The 20,026-nt window shown below is 41.0% G+C and overlaps 1 protein-coding gene across 7 annotated transcripts in view; it reads right to left on the bottom strand.

Moving 5' to 3' along the window:
• Positions 1-17,237, bottom strand: part of CDC42BPA (CDC42 binding protein kinase alpha) — a 334,018-nt gene extending 316,781 nt beyond the window's left edge. For all 7 annotated transcript variants that reach the window (XM_090047507.1, XM_090047449.1, XM_090047476.1 and 4 more), the window contains exon 1: positions 17,042-17,237. In XM_090047507.1, coding sequence (XP_089903633.1) covers positions 17,042-17,237 — 196 coding nt within the window. The remainder of the gene's footprint in view (positions 1-17,041) is intronic.
• Positions 17,238-20,026: the final 2,789 nt, after the last annotated feature.

The following is a 20,026-nucleotide window of genomic DNA, read 5'->3' as shown; positions in this document are numbered from 1 at the left end:
AAAAAACCCATAAGCTAATTCATTTTCTGCATTTTTTATATTCTTGGACTTTACTCTGCTCAGCAACTAAGTTATTTTTATATTTTTGTCCTAGGTCATCCTATGTTGCTGCTGTTTCAGTTCCCAACATTTACAAAGTAATATTTAGAACTCCCAAACAAGACTATCTTCATTGCCTTCCCCACCCCCCAAATTTAAGTACATAGATTCATAGATGCTACGGTCAGAAGGGACCGCAACAGATCATCAAGTCCGATCCCCTGCCTTAGCAGGAAAGAGTGCTGGGGTCAGATGACCCCAGCCAGATGCCTGTCCAGCCTTCTTTTAAAAACCCCCAAGGTAGGGGAGAGCACCACCTCTCTTGGAAGCCCATACCAAGTCTTGGCCACCCTTACCGTGAAGAAGTTTTTCCTAATATCAAGCTTGGTCTCTGTCAGTTTGTGACCATTGCTCCTTGGTAACCCACGAGGTGCCCTAGTGAACAGAGCATCTCCGATCCCTTGCTGCATCCCCCTAATGAATTTGTAGGTGGCCACAAGATCACCTCTCAGCCTTCTTTTGCAGAGGCTGAAGAGGTCCAGGTCCCTGAGTCTCTCCTCATAGGGCTTGTCATGTAAGCCCCTAACCACAAGAGTGACCCTTCTCTGGACCCTCTTGAGTCTATCAACATCCTTCTTGAAGTATGGTGCCCAAAACTGAACTCAGTACTCCAACTGTAGTATGACCAATGCTGCATAGAAGGGAAGTATCACCTCCTTGGATCTATTTGTCATGTATCTGCTGAGGTATGATAAAGTACGGTTAGCTTTGCTGATGATTTTGTCATACTTATGTTCATCTTAGAGTCCACTATGACTCCGAGATCCCTTTCCACTTCTGTGCTGCTGAGACAGTCACTTCCCAGCCAGTAGGTGTGCTGGATATTTTTGCGCCCTAGGTGCAGCACTCTGCACTTCTCTTTGCTGTACTGCATCCTATTATGTACTGCCCACTTTTCTAACCTGCCCAGGTCTGCCTGCAATCATTCCCTATCCTATGGAATGTGCACTTCACTCCATAATTTAGTATCGTCCACAAACTTAGAGTACACTTCACCCACATCCAAGTAATCTAATAACATTTGAAATGTTGCAACTCCCCGCCCCTTCATATTTAAACAAACAATTTAAAATGTATGATTTGCTATTACTTGACAATGACCCTGCTTAAGGGAAAAATGGTCTCCAAGAAGATGTCAAAGTGATGACGTACACAAATTCTTGCGCTGTAACTGTATAGAAAAAATTCTGTTTGCGGTCACACTGGTGTAAATTCAGACTAATTCTACTGGAAGTATTAATAAACTCCCCATTTACATCTCAAAAAAATTTGGCTTACAGCTACTGACTTCCTACCAATACAAGTCATAGTTATGGCTCATAGCTGTAAGTCACTTCAAGTTTCTTAAACTGGATGTAGCACACTAAAATAACTGGCCTGTTTTACTTCCATTTTTTGGTTTTTGGTTTATTTTTAAGATAACTGAATCTGGCTTCCGATATCCATTAATAAGCCTGGCTGCATTACAATACTTCCAGACTTCAACTACTGTTCTTGCATTATTTACCTGTATTGATTTTCTTTTAAATATTGATGGGGGAAGAGGGAAGTACTAGGTAATCTCAGTTAAAACTTATCCTGTACATTTAAATACACAAAAAGTTGCTGAAATCAACAGCAATTCTGCTTTATTAATTCAAAATATGCAGTATAGTATGCCCAAATTGAATTCCCATTCAAGCTGACAGGAATTATGTCATGGAGCTCACTAGGAGCAAAGGCAGACCCCTGAAGGATTATCCAAAACAATGGTCAGCACACCATGAAGAAGAAATCCTTGTAGTTTTGCCAGAATGACTTCATTTACCATTCTCTCTCTGTGGCAGGTTTCCTCTGTCCCATTCCAGAGGATATGATTTTGTACCCTGGATGGTAGGATAGCAGTACAGACTGACTGCCACTTCGTTACAGCCTTTTTTTAAAGCACGTATGTTCTGAGGCTGAAAGCAAGAGCAAATATTGAACAAGTTTTTAAGAGTAAGAAACAGATGTCTGTTTGAAACATTTTTAGAATTACACCAGGAGAAACCCCATGAAGTTACAGACTGGGCGCATCTACATGAGATGCATAGTTGTTACTGCGCATTTATATAGTACTTGTATTAGCAAATACTAAATAAATGTGCAGTAACTGGAGTTACTGCACAGTAGTGCTGAACATCTTCTAGGTGATGTTACTGCACAGTGTCCTAATAATACTGTGCAGTACTGTATTAGTACTCTCCATGCAGTGACATTACCGTGCAGTATTTTTCAGCTCCTGTGCAGTCAGCGTCTCGTGTAGACGTGCCCGCTGTTTTGCACATGAAGCCAAGACATCAGAGACTTGCTTCCCCCCGTTTTCTTAACCTTCTCATTTCTAAAAACAGAAAAGCTTAAATAGCTTGAGGTTTTGAGATCCAATATAACGTGATAATATATAAAAATATTAGGCAAGTTACTAGGGCTGTGCCAAATTTCACCAGCTGTTTCATTTTGAAGCAGTTTTGACTTGTTTCGAGTTTGAAACAGCAAAATCGAAACAAAATGAAGGGCTTCAAAAACAGCCTCAAAACAAAATGACGGTTTTGAAAGTTTTGAAATGTTTCGAGTTTCAAAGCTGGGCTTGCTTGAGCTAAAGAGAAACTAAGGAGAGGGAGGGGGAAGAAAAAGGGAGGACTGCTTTGATATTGGCATGTGTAGCTGGCCAGTGACTGTGATCCTTCCCTGAGGTTCCTTACAATCCCAGTGTTCTCAGGGAGGGATGGAAAAACAGCATTAACAGCATTGTTTGAACTGAGCTTTCTCTGCGCCTTCACACTTACAGCTGACACAAGTTTTGCTCTGAACAGTTTGAGGTGTAGTTTCCCAGAAACCCCTTCAGCTATCACCTTGAAAGCTGGCAGGCTTCATGGCCTCAGCAGGGGCTAGAATGCCTGCAGTTTTCACCCTGCTGTGTCTTAACACACACACATAACACAAGTTTTGCTTGTCAGCAGCTTGAGGTGCAGTTTCCTAGAAACCCCTACACCTATCTCCTTGAAACTTGTCAGACTTCATGGCTTCAGAAGGGGCTACCATTCCTGCACGTGTCATCTGAATCAGGCAAGAAATGTCAAAGTTATAGGCAGTTTTGTATTTCCTCATTATAGCATATGGACAAAAAGTCAAAACAGCTCTTTAGAAATTAAACGAAATTCAAAATGAAACGCTGTCCCATCAAAACGGAGGTCAAAATGAAACTGTGCTGTTTTGCACAGCCCTACAAGTTGCATGTAACATTTGATGTGGTAGAAAGATTTTGTTGATGCAAATTCAGTATTGCTGCACACGCTTTTCCATGTTTTTGAATCTAATGTCACTTGGTTGTGTTAGGAAAATACCAGCCATCAGATCCATCGTTTGTAGCTTATGCAATAGTCGCAGGCCCAAAGATGTGACTATTATTATGACATAGATATCATTTATATAACCTTTTAATGTAACTGGCCAGGACAAATTTTAAAAGATTTAATACAATTTTGCACTATTACCTCTCTGACTAATAATTTTAGAGGAGAATTCTGGAATTTGACCAAGCAGACACTGGCTCAGTATTACATGACCACATGACTGCTTGACCATGTCAAGCACAAGGATACACAACTCTGCAGCACCATCAAAGCAAGAGACCTTGGAACTGTATCATTCCCCTGTGTGGAAAGCCTAATAGGGAGATAAATACGAATCCTCTGAACGTAAAGAGAAAATGTTCTTGTGGAATGCATTCTCTTCAAGTGGGAATGTAGAGATGCTCAAATCAGAAGGAAATATGGTTACCAAAATATGGGGAAATGTCAGAAATGAGGAACTGGGACACATATGGAGGCAGGATGGGTGACAAAAAGGGTCAGCAACTTCAAGCTCCCATTTGATACCATAGGACAAGGACAGCTTCAGAAGAAACATACCACTACTGACTAAATCAGCCAGCTCTACCACAGCCACCAGAGACGCTGCAAGAGCTAATAATGGATTTGGGGTCACTTATTCCCTGTGAGATACATACAGTAAACTGGCTAATTTGCCACTATGGTTTAATTCAGGGCTTTTCAATTTCTGGGTGGTGGGAGGTTGCACACCATGCAGTCCATAGATCCCCTGGTTCCCACACCATATGGGCAGCACAGGCAGCCTGGCTCCCCGCTACCATGCAGGCAGCCTGCTTTCCCCCAGCCATGAGGACAACATAAGTAGCACAGACTCACTCTTGACCAGTGTGAGTGTCACTGATCTACCCTTTACATTAAGGGAAAGTGCTGCAAAAAACTTTTGGACTCGTACAGTCTCAACACAAATTAACCAAATCACCCACAATATAGTGGTTTCCCTTTTTCAGCAGATTTACTACCACTGTGCCTTGTAAGGCTGTAGCAGCCTGTAGTGCTTTTGCATCCACACTCGTGTCTTGGGGAAAACCTTGTGTCTAAAAGCTAAACAGATGACCTCCAGCCGCAATTATCTGATGACCTACATCCACAGTGATGCCTTGAAAAATATGCATGTTAGATCTGACCTGCATCTCTTCACAGGCCAAAAATGACTATGCCACATTGCTGGACCTACTTCCACAGTCCAAACAACACAGGCAAACTTACATCCACAGTGCAAACCCATTACTTGGCTGTCCACATTCTCCACCAATTTGCTGCTTCCCTATTATGGGTCTTATACCAGGCAAGGAGACCAAGACATGATTGTCTTAAACTAAAAGCAAGTTTACTGAACCCTAATGGATACAACTGCAATTAGAACTGAAGTAGCATTAACAGTTAAAAATTTTAGGTTTGTAGTTAGTCAAAGCAGATGCTCACCACCCTATAATGTTGTGAATGCAACTTCACTGGTTAATTAGGCCATGAAGCCTTGTCTGGGGCTCCTGGTTCCCATGCCTGATGTCAAGACAGGATCCTGGATCGGTGACAGGATCTCTTCAGGAGTGTTCCAAAGAGTACACTCTCATTTCTCTTTACATACCATTTCTTAAAACATAAAATTAGTTTAATCTTTCCTCCTAATGCATATTAGGAATCTTGTAGCCATATTTGGCAAATATGGCTACCTTTAATGGGAATTTTGTATTCTGAGGTAATCTTTTCATTCTTAGGTGGGAGTAGGTTTTGCTCTGACTGTTCCTCTATGCTCAGGTTATACTTATTCAATTTAGTTAGCCAACTTCCTAACTTGTTTTAAGACAGAGACACTATTTTTCCATCTGCTCCTTTCACTGGGTGCACGTCTTGACCACAATTCAAGCTAAGTATGCAGTATGAACCAAGCACAAAGGTCAAACCCAGACTTGAAGGCCTCTGGGTCCCAACACCACCCAGCCCCACCCCACTCCACTCCCCAAGAGCACAGGCAGGAAGCAGAAGCCAGAGGAGGGAATGAGAGCCTGGACACTCCAGCCAACTAAGCTTCTAGAGCAGTGGGGGGTAGCAGCACCCAAGAGGGAGCTTGTGGGACTTATGTTAACCCCTTAGGGGCCACATACGGCCCACAGGCCACCAGTTAGCCCTGTTTTAATAAACTATTGTTCAATTCTGCAACATGATTCCTTCCCCACTCCTACCCTCATCATCAATTCCTGATTATTGGTCACCATTGGATAATGTACCTTTATTTTCATTCCCCTTAGAACAGCAAATTAAGCAGAGTCAAATCAATACTGTATGCATGTATCTATTGGAAGTTATGAGTGATGTCACAGAGCAGCAGGTTTCCAGCTTCCACCCCCCCTTCCAAGCCAAAGCATTACAGGTATAGGAAGTTAATGTGAACCAGCATCATCATTAGTAACTCTTTTGACTACAAAGATGGGTGTCAACACCAACAGGAAGTATAATCTTTCTTCATTACCAGTTTGCAAGAATTAAAAATGCCCACTAATTAAAACTTATGGTCTTTTAAAGATTAGTGGTAAAAAATTATATGTGCGCACACATACACACACTGTATTTCTGATAGGAAAAAACATTTAAGATAACTTCCAGATAGGCATAATTATTTTTACCCTCCAAAACATTAAAAGTGCTTACCAAATCTTTCTTCAAACAAGCTCTGTAGCTAGATTTATTGAAATAAGTTATTCACTAGTTGTCCACTTCATAAGGAAAACTGCATAGTGATGCTTACATATCAAGACTGAATCTAACAAGGTGGTTAAACTGCTCAAAAAATTACTGTAAGACAATAAAGGACAAAAACAAAACAAGCACACAGATGCACATACCATTGTCTCACATGAGAAACAAGGTAATTTAACTTGGTACAAGTTGCACTAAGCAGGTATGCTACTTGTAGCTCTAAGTTACTTGGATACTGCATCATGCAAGACACTTAACATATATTAGCATATATTAAATGCACTTAAAACACCAGTATCTGTGCTTTCAAGGAGGATAATGTGTACAAAGTGCTTGCATCCGATAGTATGGTAGCAAAGTTACACCTTTTCAAGTGAGGAATATCTCCAGATGGTACTAAGTAACGTGTTATGTGGGACTGCTCCACAGAAATGATTCAATAGCAATTGTGGGTCCCAGCCCCAGAACCACATAGGAGTCTCGAATTGTGTGGTCCTAGGGCTGAGACTGACAATTAATTGCTTGTGGGTCCCAGCCCCTACACTGCACCACACCAGCTCAAAACTCCACTGCAGTATGGGGGCCAAGATCAACAATCCTGAACTGTACTAAGCATTAAGATACTACAACTCAGAAAACACCCTCACTTTTAATACAGCACTTACTACAATCCCATATAAAACATGTCCTGAGTGTCCCATGTAACAAGGCCCTTGAAGGCAAGCTGTGTAGAGATACCTAACCTACATTACATAACAGTTTTCTTCTTAGTAGCCAGGACTTCATATAAAGATTTTGGTTTTTGGCTTTTATTTTTACTTTACATCTGAGTATGAATTTTATTGATGGGGAGACTTCATTATTCTAAAGTGTCAGAGACAAATATAACACAAGTAAACAAATAAGAATGGAAACCTTCTAAAACACACAAAAAAGTCACCATGAGAAACACTCAGAAAGCATCACTAAAGAATTTTAAGAGATTATTTGTCCACATTTCTTTCAAGGTTAAGAATAAATAAATCACTTGAGCAGATGACACTGAGATTTAAAGCAAACTTATTTCACTAGCCAAAGGTGGTGAGCAAGTATAGAAAAAGAACAGTGCTCAGTAAGATAAATTGCAGTATAAAAAAATTAAATGACACCGTAGTATATCTGAGTGATGCTTCACTTCTCCACAAATAACATTTGTGTAAGAAAACTGCCTCCATAACTTCCCTCTCAAAGATCAAATCATGACAAGAACAACAAAAGTGTCTTTTGTGTCAGTCACTATTGAGATTATAAAAGGCTCCTTTTCAATTTTGCCCAAAACAGAATGACAGTGTTTGTCAAGTGCTTCTCAGGAGTTGGGGGAAATAACACAGCTGCTCCGAGTCTGTTACGACAAGAATCCATGCCTTTCAGCCGAGCTATGTCCAAGGTAAACTGTAAAAAAAAAAATAAATGAAAAGATCTTATCTATGCACAACTGCCCTGTGGCAGTTTCCATCCAAAATATTAAAATTCAGATTTCTGGGTATGTTTAAGAACTATTTTAGGCAACTGGCTAGCAACTACAAAACACATAACTATAGACATACATAACACTTGTGATACTTGTACGTAGTATCTGACATGAAGTGAACCTTCTCTGGAATTCTATCTGTATATACAAAGCATTCCTTTACTAGAACAGAAGGCCCTATGGGAACCAGAAAATGCACTGTATATTGATACCTCAGTGGTCAACCAGCAAATGCTGAAAATGGCCAAACTGGCTCAAACACAAACACACAGACTAGGGTACTTCTCATAATACTGGAAGCATCAGTTGAACCCAAATAGTAGACGTGTGCAAAGCAGGCAATTTTTGTTTTGGATTTGGCCTGATTCAGGGGACTGTGATTTGTTTCACTGATTCGGATAAATGCCCCAATTCAATCTGGCCAAATCTGAATTTGAATATTCAATTCTGATTTGGAGAATCAGTGATTTGACCATAGACACAACTTTATAAGTCTTTTCTATGTACCTCGAGGTACCAGGTGCGGCTCATGAACACTGAGATTGTGGGGCGGATGAAGCATCCCAAAGGAGTGCGGAGGGGGTCCCTTGTGTGCTTGACAGCAGACCTGGAGCTGAGAGATGACTCTTGGGAAAATAGGTCACAAGAAAGAGACAACTCAGGGCTCCTGAGTGACTGAGCTCTGATCCAACACATGCTAATTGTCAAATGAGCTTTAGTTAAGGCACCCCCCACCACCATTTTGAAGCGCAAGATACTGAATACGTGATGCTGCAGGCACTTTAGAGCGGCTCTCAGAACCACTCTAATTAAAGTGCGCCCCCCTCCAGCCCAGAGCACATGTATAGATGCCCTTATTTTCTATGACAGGGGAAAAGAGTGGTAATAGCAAGAAGGGACCCTTAACACAAGGGCTTTATATACACCAGAATATAGTAGTAAACTTGCCATTGCTAATTCCAATAATAAAAGCTTGCTTCTCAGCTTCTTACCTAACAAGGCAGTGCATCAAATCAAAGCCCTGAACTGCTAAGAACTGAGAGAAGACACAGAATAAACAGAAGTATTTTGCTCCTGCTCAGGCACAAGGCTTGCTGCATTTGCAACTGAAAATAACAGAAGAAAAAAATAGCAACACAACATTTTTAGACACTCAAGGGCGTGTGTAGACAAAACGGGGGCCCTAAATTGAAGTGGTGGGTCGTTTAAACCCCACCCCGCATGTCATACACACTCAAACTTACCTGCCTCTCCAGTGGCAGGAAGGGGAAGGGGAGCTGCCAGTGGGTGGAGGGGTCTCTGGGCTGCAGGAGTGAGGTGGGGGCTGGTGCTTCTCTCCATGGCAGCAGTCCCCCTCCCCCCCCCGGCAGCACCCACCCACAGGCACCCAGCTTGGGTGGCCCTGGGGGGCACCACAGCTGTGGAGGGAAGCACTGGGCCCCCATGCAGCTCAGGCAGGCAGCAGACTCCAGGGGGAAAAAAAAGAAAAAGATCAGACTTGCCACTTTTCTTGGGTGAAGGCTGCATTGCCGGGATGCTGCCAGGCTACCTACGCAGGCTTCCTGAAGAGCCCCTGAGCTGCACGGAGCTGGTGCTCCACTCCACGGCTGTAGAGCAGCAAGCAAACTCCTTGGAAGAGTTTTGCTGCGCCCCAAGTCATTTAAGGCACATTACGCCAGCAAATTTGCTACAGTGGCTGGAATTACTGTACAATATGCTGCAGACACATGCAAACACCAACACCATTAAAGAGGTGCAAAAGCATTTAACCCACTTGAAAGTGTCGTGCACATATGCCCGTTTCCTCTACACATGGCCCAAGTTTTCTTAAGCAATTCAGTACCTCCTCCAAAAACAACTTGTTTCAGTCATTTGTTATGCAGTTACTATATCTTTCCAATAAACTATGTTAAAAAGTAGAATAGCATGTTTAGCATTTCAGCTTTATTTTTCAATATGGCCTAAACAAACTTTTTATAAGAACTGCAAATCAAAAAGCTTTTAAAATGGAAAGTAAAGAATACATAAAGTTTTACCTTCCATTTAATAATAAATTTATTCTTGAGGGGAAGGGAAAAAATATTAGAAGGATCTGTAGGTGTGTAAAATAGAATTAGCATGAATGAAACTGGAAGTCAGGATATGGAGGACTTATGAAACAGCAAGACTTAAGAGGTCTGGGTACACCTCATGTGGATTTTATCCATGGTAACTGCTAGTAAACCTAATTAGACAGTTACTAGGAACAAAGCAAACTGACCTGTCTGAATAGAGTGTTTTTGCACTTATTATTAAGCCTAATGTCATGTTCAAACTATTTGAAATAAAAATCCTATAGTTAACAAAAGGGTGCACATGACTGACCTAATTCAGTTGCATTTTTAAAAGATTTTTAGTCCACATTAGTAGCATTTCCAAGCATAATTAGTATTTCAGGAAAATACTGTGTGGAAGTGATTTGAACAAGAAAAAAAAAGAAACTTTGCCTGCTACAGAGCTGGAAAAAAAGAGTGCTCCAATTAAACAAATATAAACAGTATTCAGGAAAGACAGAGGATTTTTCCCTGAAAAGACAAAACCAAGATAATCCTCTAATTTTATCGTTTTAAGACTATCATACACAATGTGTTAAACACACAGTCCCAGAAGTCCACATTAGCATTTGCTACCTAGGTTTTGCTGCTTGGCAACTGAAACCAATTACTTCTGGATGTCTTCTACTTGGGCTCATCACAGTTATAAAACAAACTTCTGATTTCCAAATATTATCCTGGGTGTTAAAATACTGTTAATTTTTTGCAAAGGCCTATCTATCCCCTGTCTAGTACACAGGCTGTAGCCATATTGGTCTAGAGGAAGAGGCAATTAGGACTTATAGTAGAGATGATATCTTTAAATTAAATTAAATTAAATTAAATTAAATTAAATTAAATTAAAGAATTTATTAGACCAACAGGATTTTTTTTTTTTTTGCAAAAAAAAAAATTATCTTTACTACAAGTCCTGATTACCTCTCCCCTGTCTAAACATTCATATATGGTCCAACCTCAAAAAATAATATGGAGAAAAATATATTTTAAAGAGGGTGGCCCCCATCCATTTTATGCTGTATCTGCAATAAACTGCATTTATACCAGTAAACTGCCTAATCGTGGACATATGTTAGTTGGGAGTGAAAATATTTATTTTACAAAGGCATGGGCCAATATATGTGTAAGTTGTACTTGCAAACAGAAAGGAGGTAGAGCCTCTCAAGATCGCCTAAAAATATATCCTAAATTATTTAAACAGTGAGCCAAATCATCCGATTAATCTTATGGCATTATACACTTACTGGACATATTGTGAATTATTTGTGTGCCATAGCTTATAAAAGATGTAATTTGATATAACGTTTATTTAGGGAAGAGTTTGATATAACTTTTATTTGAGAAGACAGAATTGTGTGTTCATTCTGGCAGAGGTAAAGAATTGGTGTGTACATATTTAAGCAATCCCAGTAGTACATTTAAAAATAAAATGATGATCATGCCATAAGCAAAACACTGGACTGAACAATTTAACCTGAAAAAATACTTTATTCTGGATTTGTTTGTTACCCATTTTAAGTAGTATGACACAGTTAACTTAACTCAAATGATTATATTTCTCTTTCATTCCTCTTAAGTGAAAGCATGCTAGGAATTGCCATTTGAAATAAAAGAATTTGTAAAATTCCTGAAGATGAAATGTTAAATGATTGTGCCCTGCTCTCATTTGTCAAACAGAGCTGTACTCTTTTCAAATCAAATCAGGTCTCAAAAATCAATCTATGCTCTCTTTCTGCACAAAAGCTCCAAATAGAATTCACTATGCATCCTACAAAAAGCTACAAAAGCTGCTGACTTGCTCATTACAGAATGATCAAAACACATTTTAAACCAGCTCAAACAATATATTAAAGCCCAGGTATATCATAAATTTGTATTTGGGAAACTAACAAATAGCAAAGTGGGGAAATGCATTGCTCTTCTGAAGATTAGCTTATAAATTAAGACGAGTGAATTGAGTCTGGCTGCTTCTTGGTTCATTTCACCATGTAATAATTATTGCCCAGTATACCATAATTGGTAATCTATACGGAAGACAGACATAAGACTGGTGCAAGTATGTTAGAGTTCAAAACTAATGTGTAAAGGCAAAAAAATGTTGAAAGTTTACAGGAGATACTATTAGATATCTCAGTGACCTATATGTTCTGTTTTTCCCCACATATACTTGTTCATTTTTTACTAAAAATAATTTGGTATAAAAGTTCACAAACAACTCTAATAAAAGATGCAGTTTTAAGACTGAAATCACTATTTGACAATAAAAGGCAACCTGCTGCTAAGAAAAAATAACATTTAAGTCTAGATGTATAACAGAAACAGCAGACCTTTGCTAGTTCACATGAATGACTAGAGCATATCTACTGTGAATAATGCTCCAGAAATTTCTGAATTACCCTTCATTTTTGCAGAGAGCTCAGAGATGTCACCCTCTCCCCCAGGATGATTATTTTGACTTCTGTCAGTCTACAATCATAAGTTTATAGAAAGGCATGTAGCTGCTTGTTGAATCAAAGCCTCAACAAGGAAGGTATTTTATCCTGTTTCCACAGGTGCTAACAGCAGAACTGTAAGAGTTCCATAAGACTAAAGACTTGGTCCAAAGTGAAAAAGCAGAAGTTTAAAAGCCCCAACACACACACGGACAGTTCTTAAGAGTATTTAATTTATTTTGAAAAATAAAAACTTATCTTTAGTCATCTCTTAACAGCTTATATAATACTAAATATATCGGGATACATCTTCTAAAACCAGTGAACTCTTAGCAACATAAAACCCAATTAAAAGGCTTAACTATTCCATATTTGCAAATAAGAGGAATCTGACTGAGGATTCCCCCTTCTCCCACAAAGAATTGTCAAATTTGTACATACTAACATGAACAAAACATACTTGATAAATTCTGTTACTTCTGCTGTGACCTACAGAAAACTGAAGGACTGTTCTGGAATAGAGTATTTACCAACAACAACAACAATCTCCCAACCTACCCAAAGAACCCACCTATTATTTCCTATTTCGCTTTAAAAAACATCTCCAGAAATTTAAATTATTAAAAGAATCTCAAAATATTTAAAAATTGCATGCTAATTTTGAAAGATTGAAATAAGATTGTTACATGTGCCACATTGTACCTGAATGCCAAAAGTATGGTGACAGTCTCAAAAACTGAGCTGCCATTAGCAGTAATTCAGTACATAAAACCAAAAAAAAGTATTTCTAATGGAATACAGTTAACTTTCCCATCAGAAACAGAAATAAAAATGGTAGTGAAAATCTAGCATATTTTATGCAAGCTGGAGAAAAATTAATCCTAATTAAGTCATCATCTTCACATTGCATTCCTGTGCATTTTGAAGCACTTTTTCTAATGTTACAGGGTTGCTGATTGTAGCCATGTTGGTCTAAGGACATAGGCAGACAAGGCTCTTTGGGTAAATGTGGTATCTTTTATAAGACCAGCTAAATAGTTGGAAAAATTGTTCTTTGCAAGCTTTTGGGCACAAACACCCTTCTTCAGGCATTGGAGAGAGTCTGCTGTTGGTTTGGGTGCTCTCCTGGGTAAATTAGAAGCCAATATGCAAAAATGCAAGTTCTGCAGATCTCACTGTTCTCCTTAAAATACCAATTCAAATCAGGCTCACTAAAAGGTCACTCTCCAAGTGCATTAAAAAAAACAGTGAGAAACTACATTTTTAAAATGTTTTTTACTACACTACTTGTTCTTGTAATCCTTTGCATCCTGGCCTGCATTACCTCCCCCAAAGTCATAAGCACCAGTGACAACTGATGCTGCTGTAAAAAAGAAAAACAACATGCTTTGCATTCTCAATGTCTCCTGCTGGCAAGCTTCAGTTGCTGCAACTGGAGTTTCTCTTCAGTTTGAACTACAAACACAGCTGATCAACAAGGCAGAATAAAACTCACACTAGTGTTGCACAAGCAAAACAGAGAAGCAGGAGGGCAAAGATGAATATATCATTTACATACACAACAAACACAGAATCAAGATATATAATATCATACATCCACACATGGATAAATATGAAAAACATGCAAAAAAAGTTTTGTTTATACAGAAGAACACAAAATACACATACTAAATTGCAATACCAATATCCCAGTCCTTAGTTTGTTTTTCTTAGAGACCTCTGCCATGACAAGGCAACTAAAGGCTTGTTTCAATATAGCCTTTGCTTACTTTTTATAAGTATATTTTTCCACCTACCAAGTTTAACTTAGTAATGCTATCCAAAATGAAAGATGAAAAAAAATCTGTCCAACAATTTTAAGATGTGAAACAAAGTAATCATAGAACTGGGTAAAAACATGACAATATAGTAAAAAAAAAACCCCAAAAACAAACCAACCTAAAAACTTTAAAACTCAATAAATTGAAGCATATTGACCTTCCAAGTTAACCTAAATATAGCAGCAGTCACATTGCTATTGGTAAGACTGTGTCAGCTTTTCCATTCTAAACCTCCTCCTAACCCTTTTCCAAGAGTTTATAACTCTGCTATAAATATTCAATCTGGCATGAAGTGTAACAGTTTCATTTCTTAAACAATTTTCAAGGCATTTCTTTATAATAAAAGTCTCCAAAAGCCAACAGAAAATATTTCTATTTCTGTGTTTTTTTCCTTAATGCATGACGACCTAGACAGTAATCTTTCACTTTTCTCACTCTAATTTAACATACTTGGATTTTTTAAATGAAATTTGAAGGACACATTTACATTTCTGAAACTAGTATTGTCATTTTCAAAAACGTTTTCACTTAAAACAAAGTTATGCCTTGTGCTTAATAGCAAACTGCAAATGCACAAAGGCCTCAATACTTAGAAAAACTTAGAAATGTATATGCTGAACTTTACTCTAGAAGTCCCACAGATTTCAGCTGAATTACCTGCATAAATATTGAAGTACACACACAAGCATTCGTACTATCAGGACCCTGACGCCACAAGGTTCTCTTCTCATGGCATCCATTGACTTCCAATGTAAACAGGCCTACTGATGAAAAAAATTACTTCAAATGCTTTGCTTCTGAATAGTGCTTTCATCTAAGGAGCTCCAAGTACTTAGCAAACAGTAGTTTTCTCAACATCTACCTTTCTCAGGAGGAGCTATTTTTCCCTATTTTGTGGCAGGGATAAATGAAACAGATATGAAATGATTTGCACGATGACTGATAAAGCTAAGGAGAGAACACAGATTTTTTGGTTGGCAGTTCTTGCTTTAACCATTATACAATAGTGCCTTTGACTTAAAAATAAAACAGAAGACTACCACCACTCAAACCCAGGTTCCCTTTTTCTCAAGTAGATAATTGAAAAATCTTACTATATCAGAATAAAGAACAAACTAAACAGACATTATGCATTCCAATACCTAGGTACAATGAGATTGCAATGAAAGTTCAATTCTGCAAACCCTAATTCATGTGAGTAGCCCCAAAGTCACTGGAACTACTAGCTTAAGAAAGGACTATTTAGGATTAAGGGTTTGCAGGTCAAAGTCTCACTAAGTAAGATGCAATCAGAGAACACCGCTGCTACATTTTCTTTCTAACCAGCCCTTGACAAATACACTTGAAATTTTCAAGGTAAGAAATCAAGATGGCAATTGCTCTGATAGGCCACTGCTCACAGAGCACTGCAGGAACTCAGCCTTAGAAGTGGAGTGGATTTCTCAGATGTACAGCTCATGAGCTCAAGAGAATGACAGGGTGGAAAAGAAAAACAGTTAAAGAAACAGGCATGTAAGAGTGTTTGCTACTGACTTTCCAAAATAGCATTTCATTTCTATTAACAAGGTTAAGCAAAGTCTTATACATATCTGCAGTTGCAGTCAGAACCTTAAGGTGACAATCACTTGTCAACCACCATTAAACACCAGAAGTAACAGCATTCAGTGTGTTAAGTTTAAAAACCCCATCCTTCTGTTCATATTGATACTGAACTAGCAGAATATCAACTTACGGAGCCATGGAAAATTTGTTCAGCACAATAAGTACTCGTTAAATAGTTATCAATACCAACTTTAGAGTATTCGCATCATTTAAAAAAGCTGCCTCCTCAGCAAATAAATATTATTGTATTCTGCTATTCAAGTTAACAGCAAAGCACCGATACCAATACAAATTGTAAAACTATAAAAAGTAAGATGTCCTTTTGATGCCAGTAATACGACTCCAGTGTAGTATAGTAAATTATGTACTGCACACAAATGAAAAAACATCACACAGTACAATGGTAATATATGCTGGTGACTGATAACTAACCCTATCAACAATCTTCCTGCAGCAACTGCCTAATTATCTAACCAGTAATTTAATGAATCCAGCGATTCATAACAATATCCACATTGGAAACATGTTCTTAAATACAGTTGTTTGCATGTGTCCATTTTGTGACAAAGTTTTTAAATGTAAGAGTACACTATGACTTTGGAGTTTGAAGGTCACATACAGTAACTGTTCTCTCTTTGGGATTTTTGTGTGCTATGTCTATATTTAGTATAAGGAGGAATAAAGAGACCACTATCCTTTCACAATTTGAGGAACATTCAACCACTAAGTATCATTCAACTGTTTCATCCAAAAATATATAGACTCTATTATTTTGTGCTAAACTTGAAAATAGCAGGGAATATAACTAAAACAACTCTGCTTTACAACTTAATTTAGCCTACTAGCAACCAATTGCTTTCTGCAGCTCAGCAATTACCTCTGGTTACAGAAGACACTGTCTTTTCTCTGTTTTCACCAGCCTGTCAAGCATATCTTGTTCCTAAGAATGGGCTTCTTCTCTTATAAATACCTGTCACCATAAATGGACCATGAATTGAATTCCACGCCCAAATCAGAGAAGTATAGGCTGCTCTTTTTATTATTTTTTTTTCCTGCCAAGGGATTTCTTTCAGCATCCTTTTACCTTCCCAACAACCTTACCATGCCACAACTTGAACTGAAAACACCTAAATGTGATGGTGTCCATATTAAACAGGACACTCAAGGCTAGCAAAATCCCCACTAGGAATAAGAGGTGGGATTACTGTCGCTACAAATGCTTGATGCTGTAAAAGACGTTAAGACTCCCCAGCGAGAATCTGGGGTATAAAAAGTCCCCAGTTGCACATAACAGATACAGCATCGTCACAAAGTGCCTCACCCTCAATCATCACAGACAACACATCCAGGGTGAGGACAAAAAAACGATGGTATTGGGACTTACCCCATTCTAGATACTCAAGGATATTCTTCTCTCTCCTCAGTGGGGAATTATTACATTCATCGTACAGGCAGATGAGTATATCCAGCAAGGTTTCCACGCTGAAGCACTGCCCCTGGGTCTGCGTGGGCCCATCCAAAATAAACTGTTCCAACTGTCTCAAACGCACCTCTCCAGACATGATTGATTCAGTTTGCATGGGAGGAGGAGGGGGAGGTTCCTTTTTTTTTTTTTAAATGAGGAGGGTGACTTTCCAAACAAACCAAAAAAACCCCACCAAAACCCCAAACCCCCTTAACTCTTAAAAGTCTCTTTCAAATAATAAAAAATAGCCACCAGGCTTCCGTTGCGTCTCTCTCTCCACCAAAGGTCAGTGCAGCTGGGCGGGTGCTGAAGGGACAAGCCACCTCAGGGCTCCACCTCACGCTGGACACGGCATCCTTGCCCAGTTGCACGCGCACACACATATACACACACCCCTCCCTCCCACTCACCCACACAGCCAGGAGACTCACACAATGGCAGAGACCGAGAAAATAGCCACCCTACAAAAAAAAATTAAAATAAAAAATAGAGAGAGAGCTATAATAATGTCTTAAGGGTTTAAAAGGGGGAGGAAGCGGGCCGGCTCCAACGCTGGGTCCTCATCCTCGTCCCGAGGACGGCAGGGAGCGGGCCGATGTCCCCGGCGGCGGCGGGGATGGCTGGGCAGAGGGCTGCTCCTCCTCTTCTTCCTCCATTCACCAGCCCCAAGCCAGCGGCATCACCCGGTCAGAGCAGCCCCCGGCGGCATGGCGGAGCGGAGCGGGAGGAGGAAGCGCGGGGAGCCGCGCCCCGGCGGCAGGAGGCGGAGGCACAGCCCGGTCAAGCCGCCTCCAGGGCAGCGGCGCCCGCCCCCCGCAGCCGGCCCGGGGCTGCGCCGGGTGTCCGCGCCGAGCCAAGCCAAGCCGCAGGCCGGGCCGGGCCGGGCCGGGTGCCACCCGCTGTCAGCCCCGCCCCATGGCCGCGCGGGGCGGGGCGGCGCCGGGACGATGCCGAGGGGCGACCCCGGCTGCGGGCATCCTCTTCTTCTCGCTCAGCGCTGGGCCAAAGCGGCCAACATGGCGGGTGGGCCCTGGCGGGGCCGCTGCAGAGCCGCCGCCGGGAGGAGGACTGGAGGGAGGGAGCGAAGCCGCCGGTGCGGCTGCAGCAGGGAATGCAGGGATACGGGCGGGCCGAGGGGAGGAGGCGGTGCGGTCGTCGCCTCGTTCCCACAACGGCTCAGCACTGGGCCGCCTCTGCTCCCCCCAGCCCCCCCCCCGGGTTCGCTGCTGGGGCGTCACCACGCATAGCCCCGTGGTCACTAGCTTGCCGCACACGCACAGCCCCCTCACAACCTGACCCCTCAACACACACAGCCCCGCTGTCACTATCCCCCTTCCCTGCCCTCACCCCCCCCCGCACAGCCCAACTGTCACTTGTCCCCTTCCCTGCCTTCACAACCCCTCCCCGCACAGCCCTACTGCCACGAACCTCCTTTCCCTGCTTTCATACTCAACCCCACACGCAGCCCTACTGTCACTTGTCCCCTTTGTCCTCAAATCCCCTCACACAATGCTACCGCCACTAGCCCTCCACACAAACCCCACTGTCACTTCCCTGCCCTCACGCCCCCCCCCCACACAGCCCAATTGTCACTAGCTCCCTTCCTTGCCCTCCCAATGCTCCCCACACCACCCTGCTGTCACTAGCCCCTCTTTCCCTGCCCTCCCATGAGCCCAGGGGCCTGCAACGTTTTTGTGCAGTGCTACCCATGCAGACTTGTGCACAGGAGTCACTTCTTGAAATTCAACCATGTCTGAGATGGAAAATGGTAGCTGTTTAGTAGCATGTAGCAATTGTTCTTGATGTCAAGACAAGCTGCAAAAAATGCAGTGTCTCACTGAAACTCCCTGGGGAAGGGGGTGCAAATTTAAAGCTACAGCTGAAACTACCCCACCTTTTCTCCAGAGAGGCCTTTGGCTGGCAATGCCCTTCTTTCTGTCCTAGGAATTCATTGTAAGGCTGGGGCTGGACTTGGCAAAGGTGATTCAGCTCATCTCTGCCACAGCAATGATGTGGGTAATATTGGTATTTTCTACCTTAGTCTTCCCACTGGGTGACAAAGCATTTAGAGACTTATTTACGAGCATGTGCTCACTTGAACAAAAGGAAAAACTAAGCATAACACTATCAAGCTTAGTCTTCCCACTGGGTGACAAAGCATTTAGAGACTTATTTACGAGCATGTGCTCACTTGAACAAAAGGAAAAACTAAGCATAACACTATCAAGCTTTATAAAAGGGGGAAATACCCATGCATTTTTCCTATAGATGCTCTGAAAGATAGGTATCCTTTTAATTACAAACAAGTCATCATCCCAAGCCCTGCGGCCTGAAGCTACAGAGGGAAGGGAGTTTCCTACTATTCGTTGGCAAACAGGAGAGCAGATCTGAACTCTACTGGGGAAGGAGCTCTCTGCCACCCTCTTTTAAAGGCAGGAAAGAGCTCAGTCAATAGCTCAGCGGCTCCATAAGGAAAGAGCTCTTTGCTACCATCTATTGGTGGACAGTGGTAAGTATGGAAGTATTAGTTGCATAATCTCTCCACCTAGAAAGCCACCACTAAATAAAGCCTTGCTGAAACAGCTTGCAAACCCTGAATTAGTGGCATCCTTAGAAAATGCCAGCTCTTCATTTTCATGTGCTTTTTGACTACAGGAAAAATAAAAGAGCAATTCTTCTGTTGCAAAAAATTCAGAAAGATCACAACAGGGAAGAATGTTTCTAACACTATAGATTCTTATCTGAAATCTCTGTGTTTATTATGTGAATCATGTTTGCCCACCTAACAGTGCTAGCCTAGCATGGCACCCTGTGACAACCTGAAAAGGATCTTAAATCACCTCAGGGTGCCATGGCACCTGTGTTGAGAATCCCTGTCCTGCCATAAGTGAAAGCAAAGGAGAT

Source organism: Crocodylus siamensis, chromosome 1, assembly GCF_052110815.1.
Source record: "Crocodylus siamensis isolate JL-2025a chromosome 1, ASM5211081v1, whole genome shotgun sequence".
Classification (NCBI taxonomy): domain Eukaryota; kingdom Metazoa; phylum Chordata; order Crocodylia; family Crocodylidae; genus Crocodylus; species Crocodylus siamensis.
Note: the sequence above shows the minus strand (reverse complement) of the source record. Positions and strands in the feature narration are given on the sequence as shown.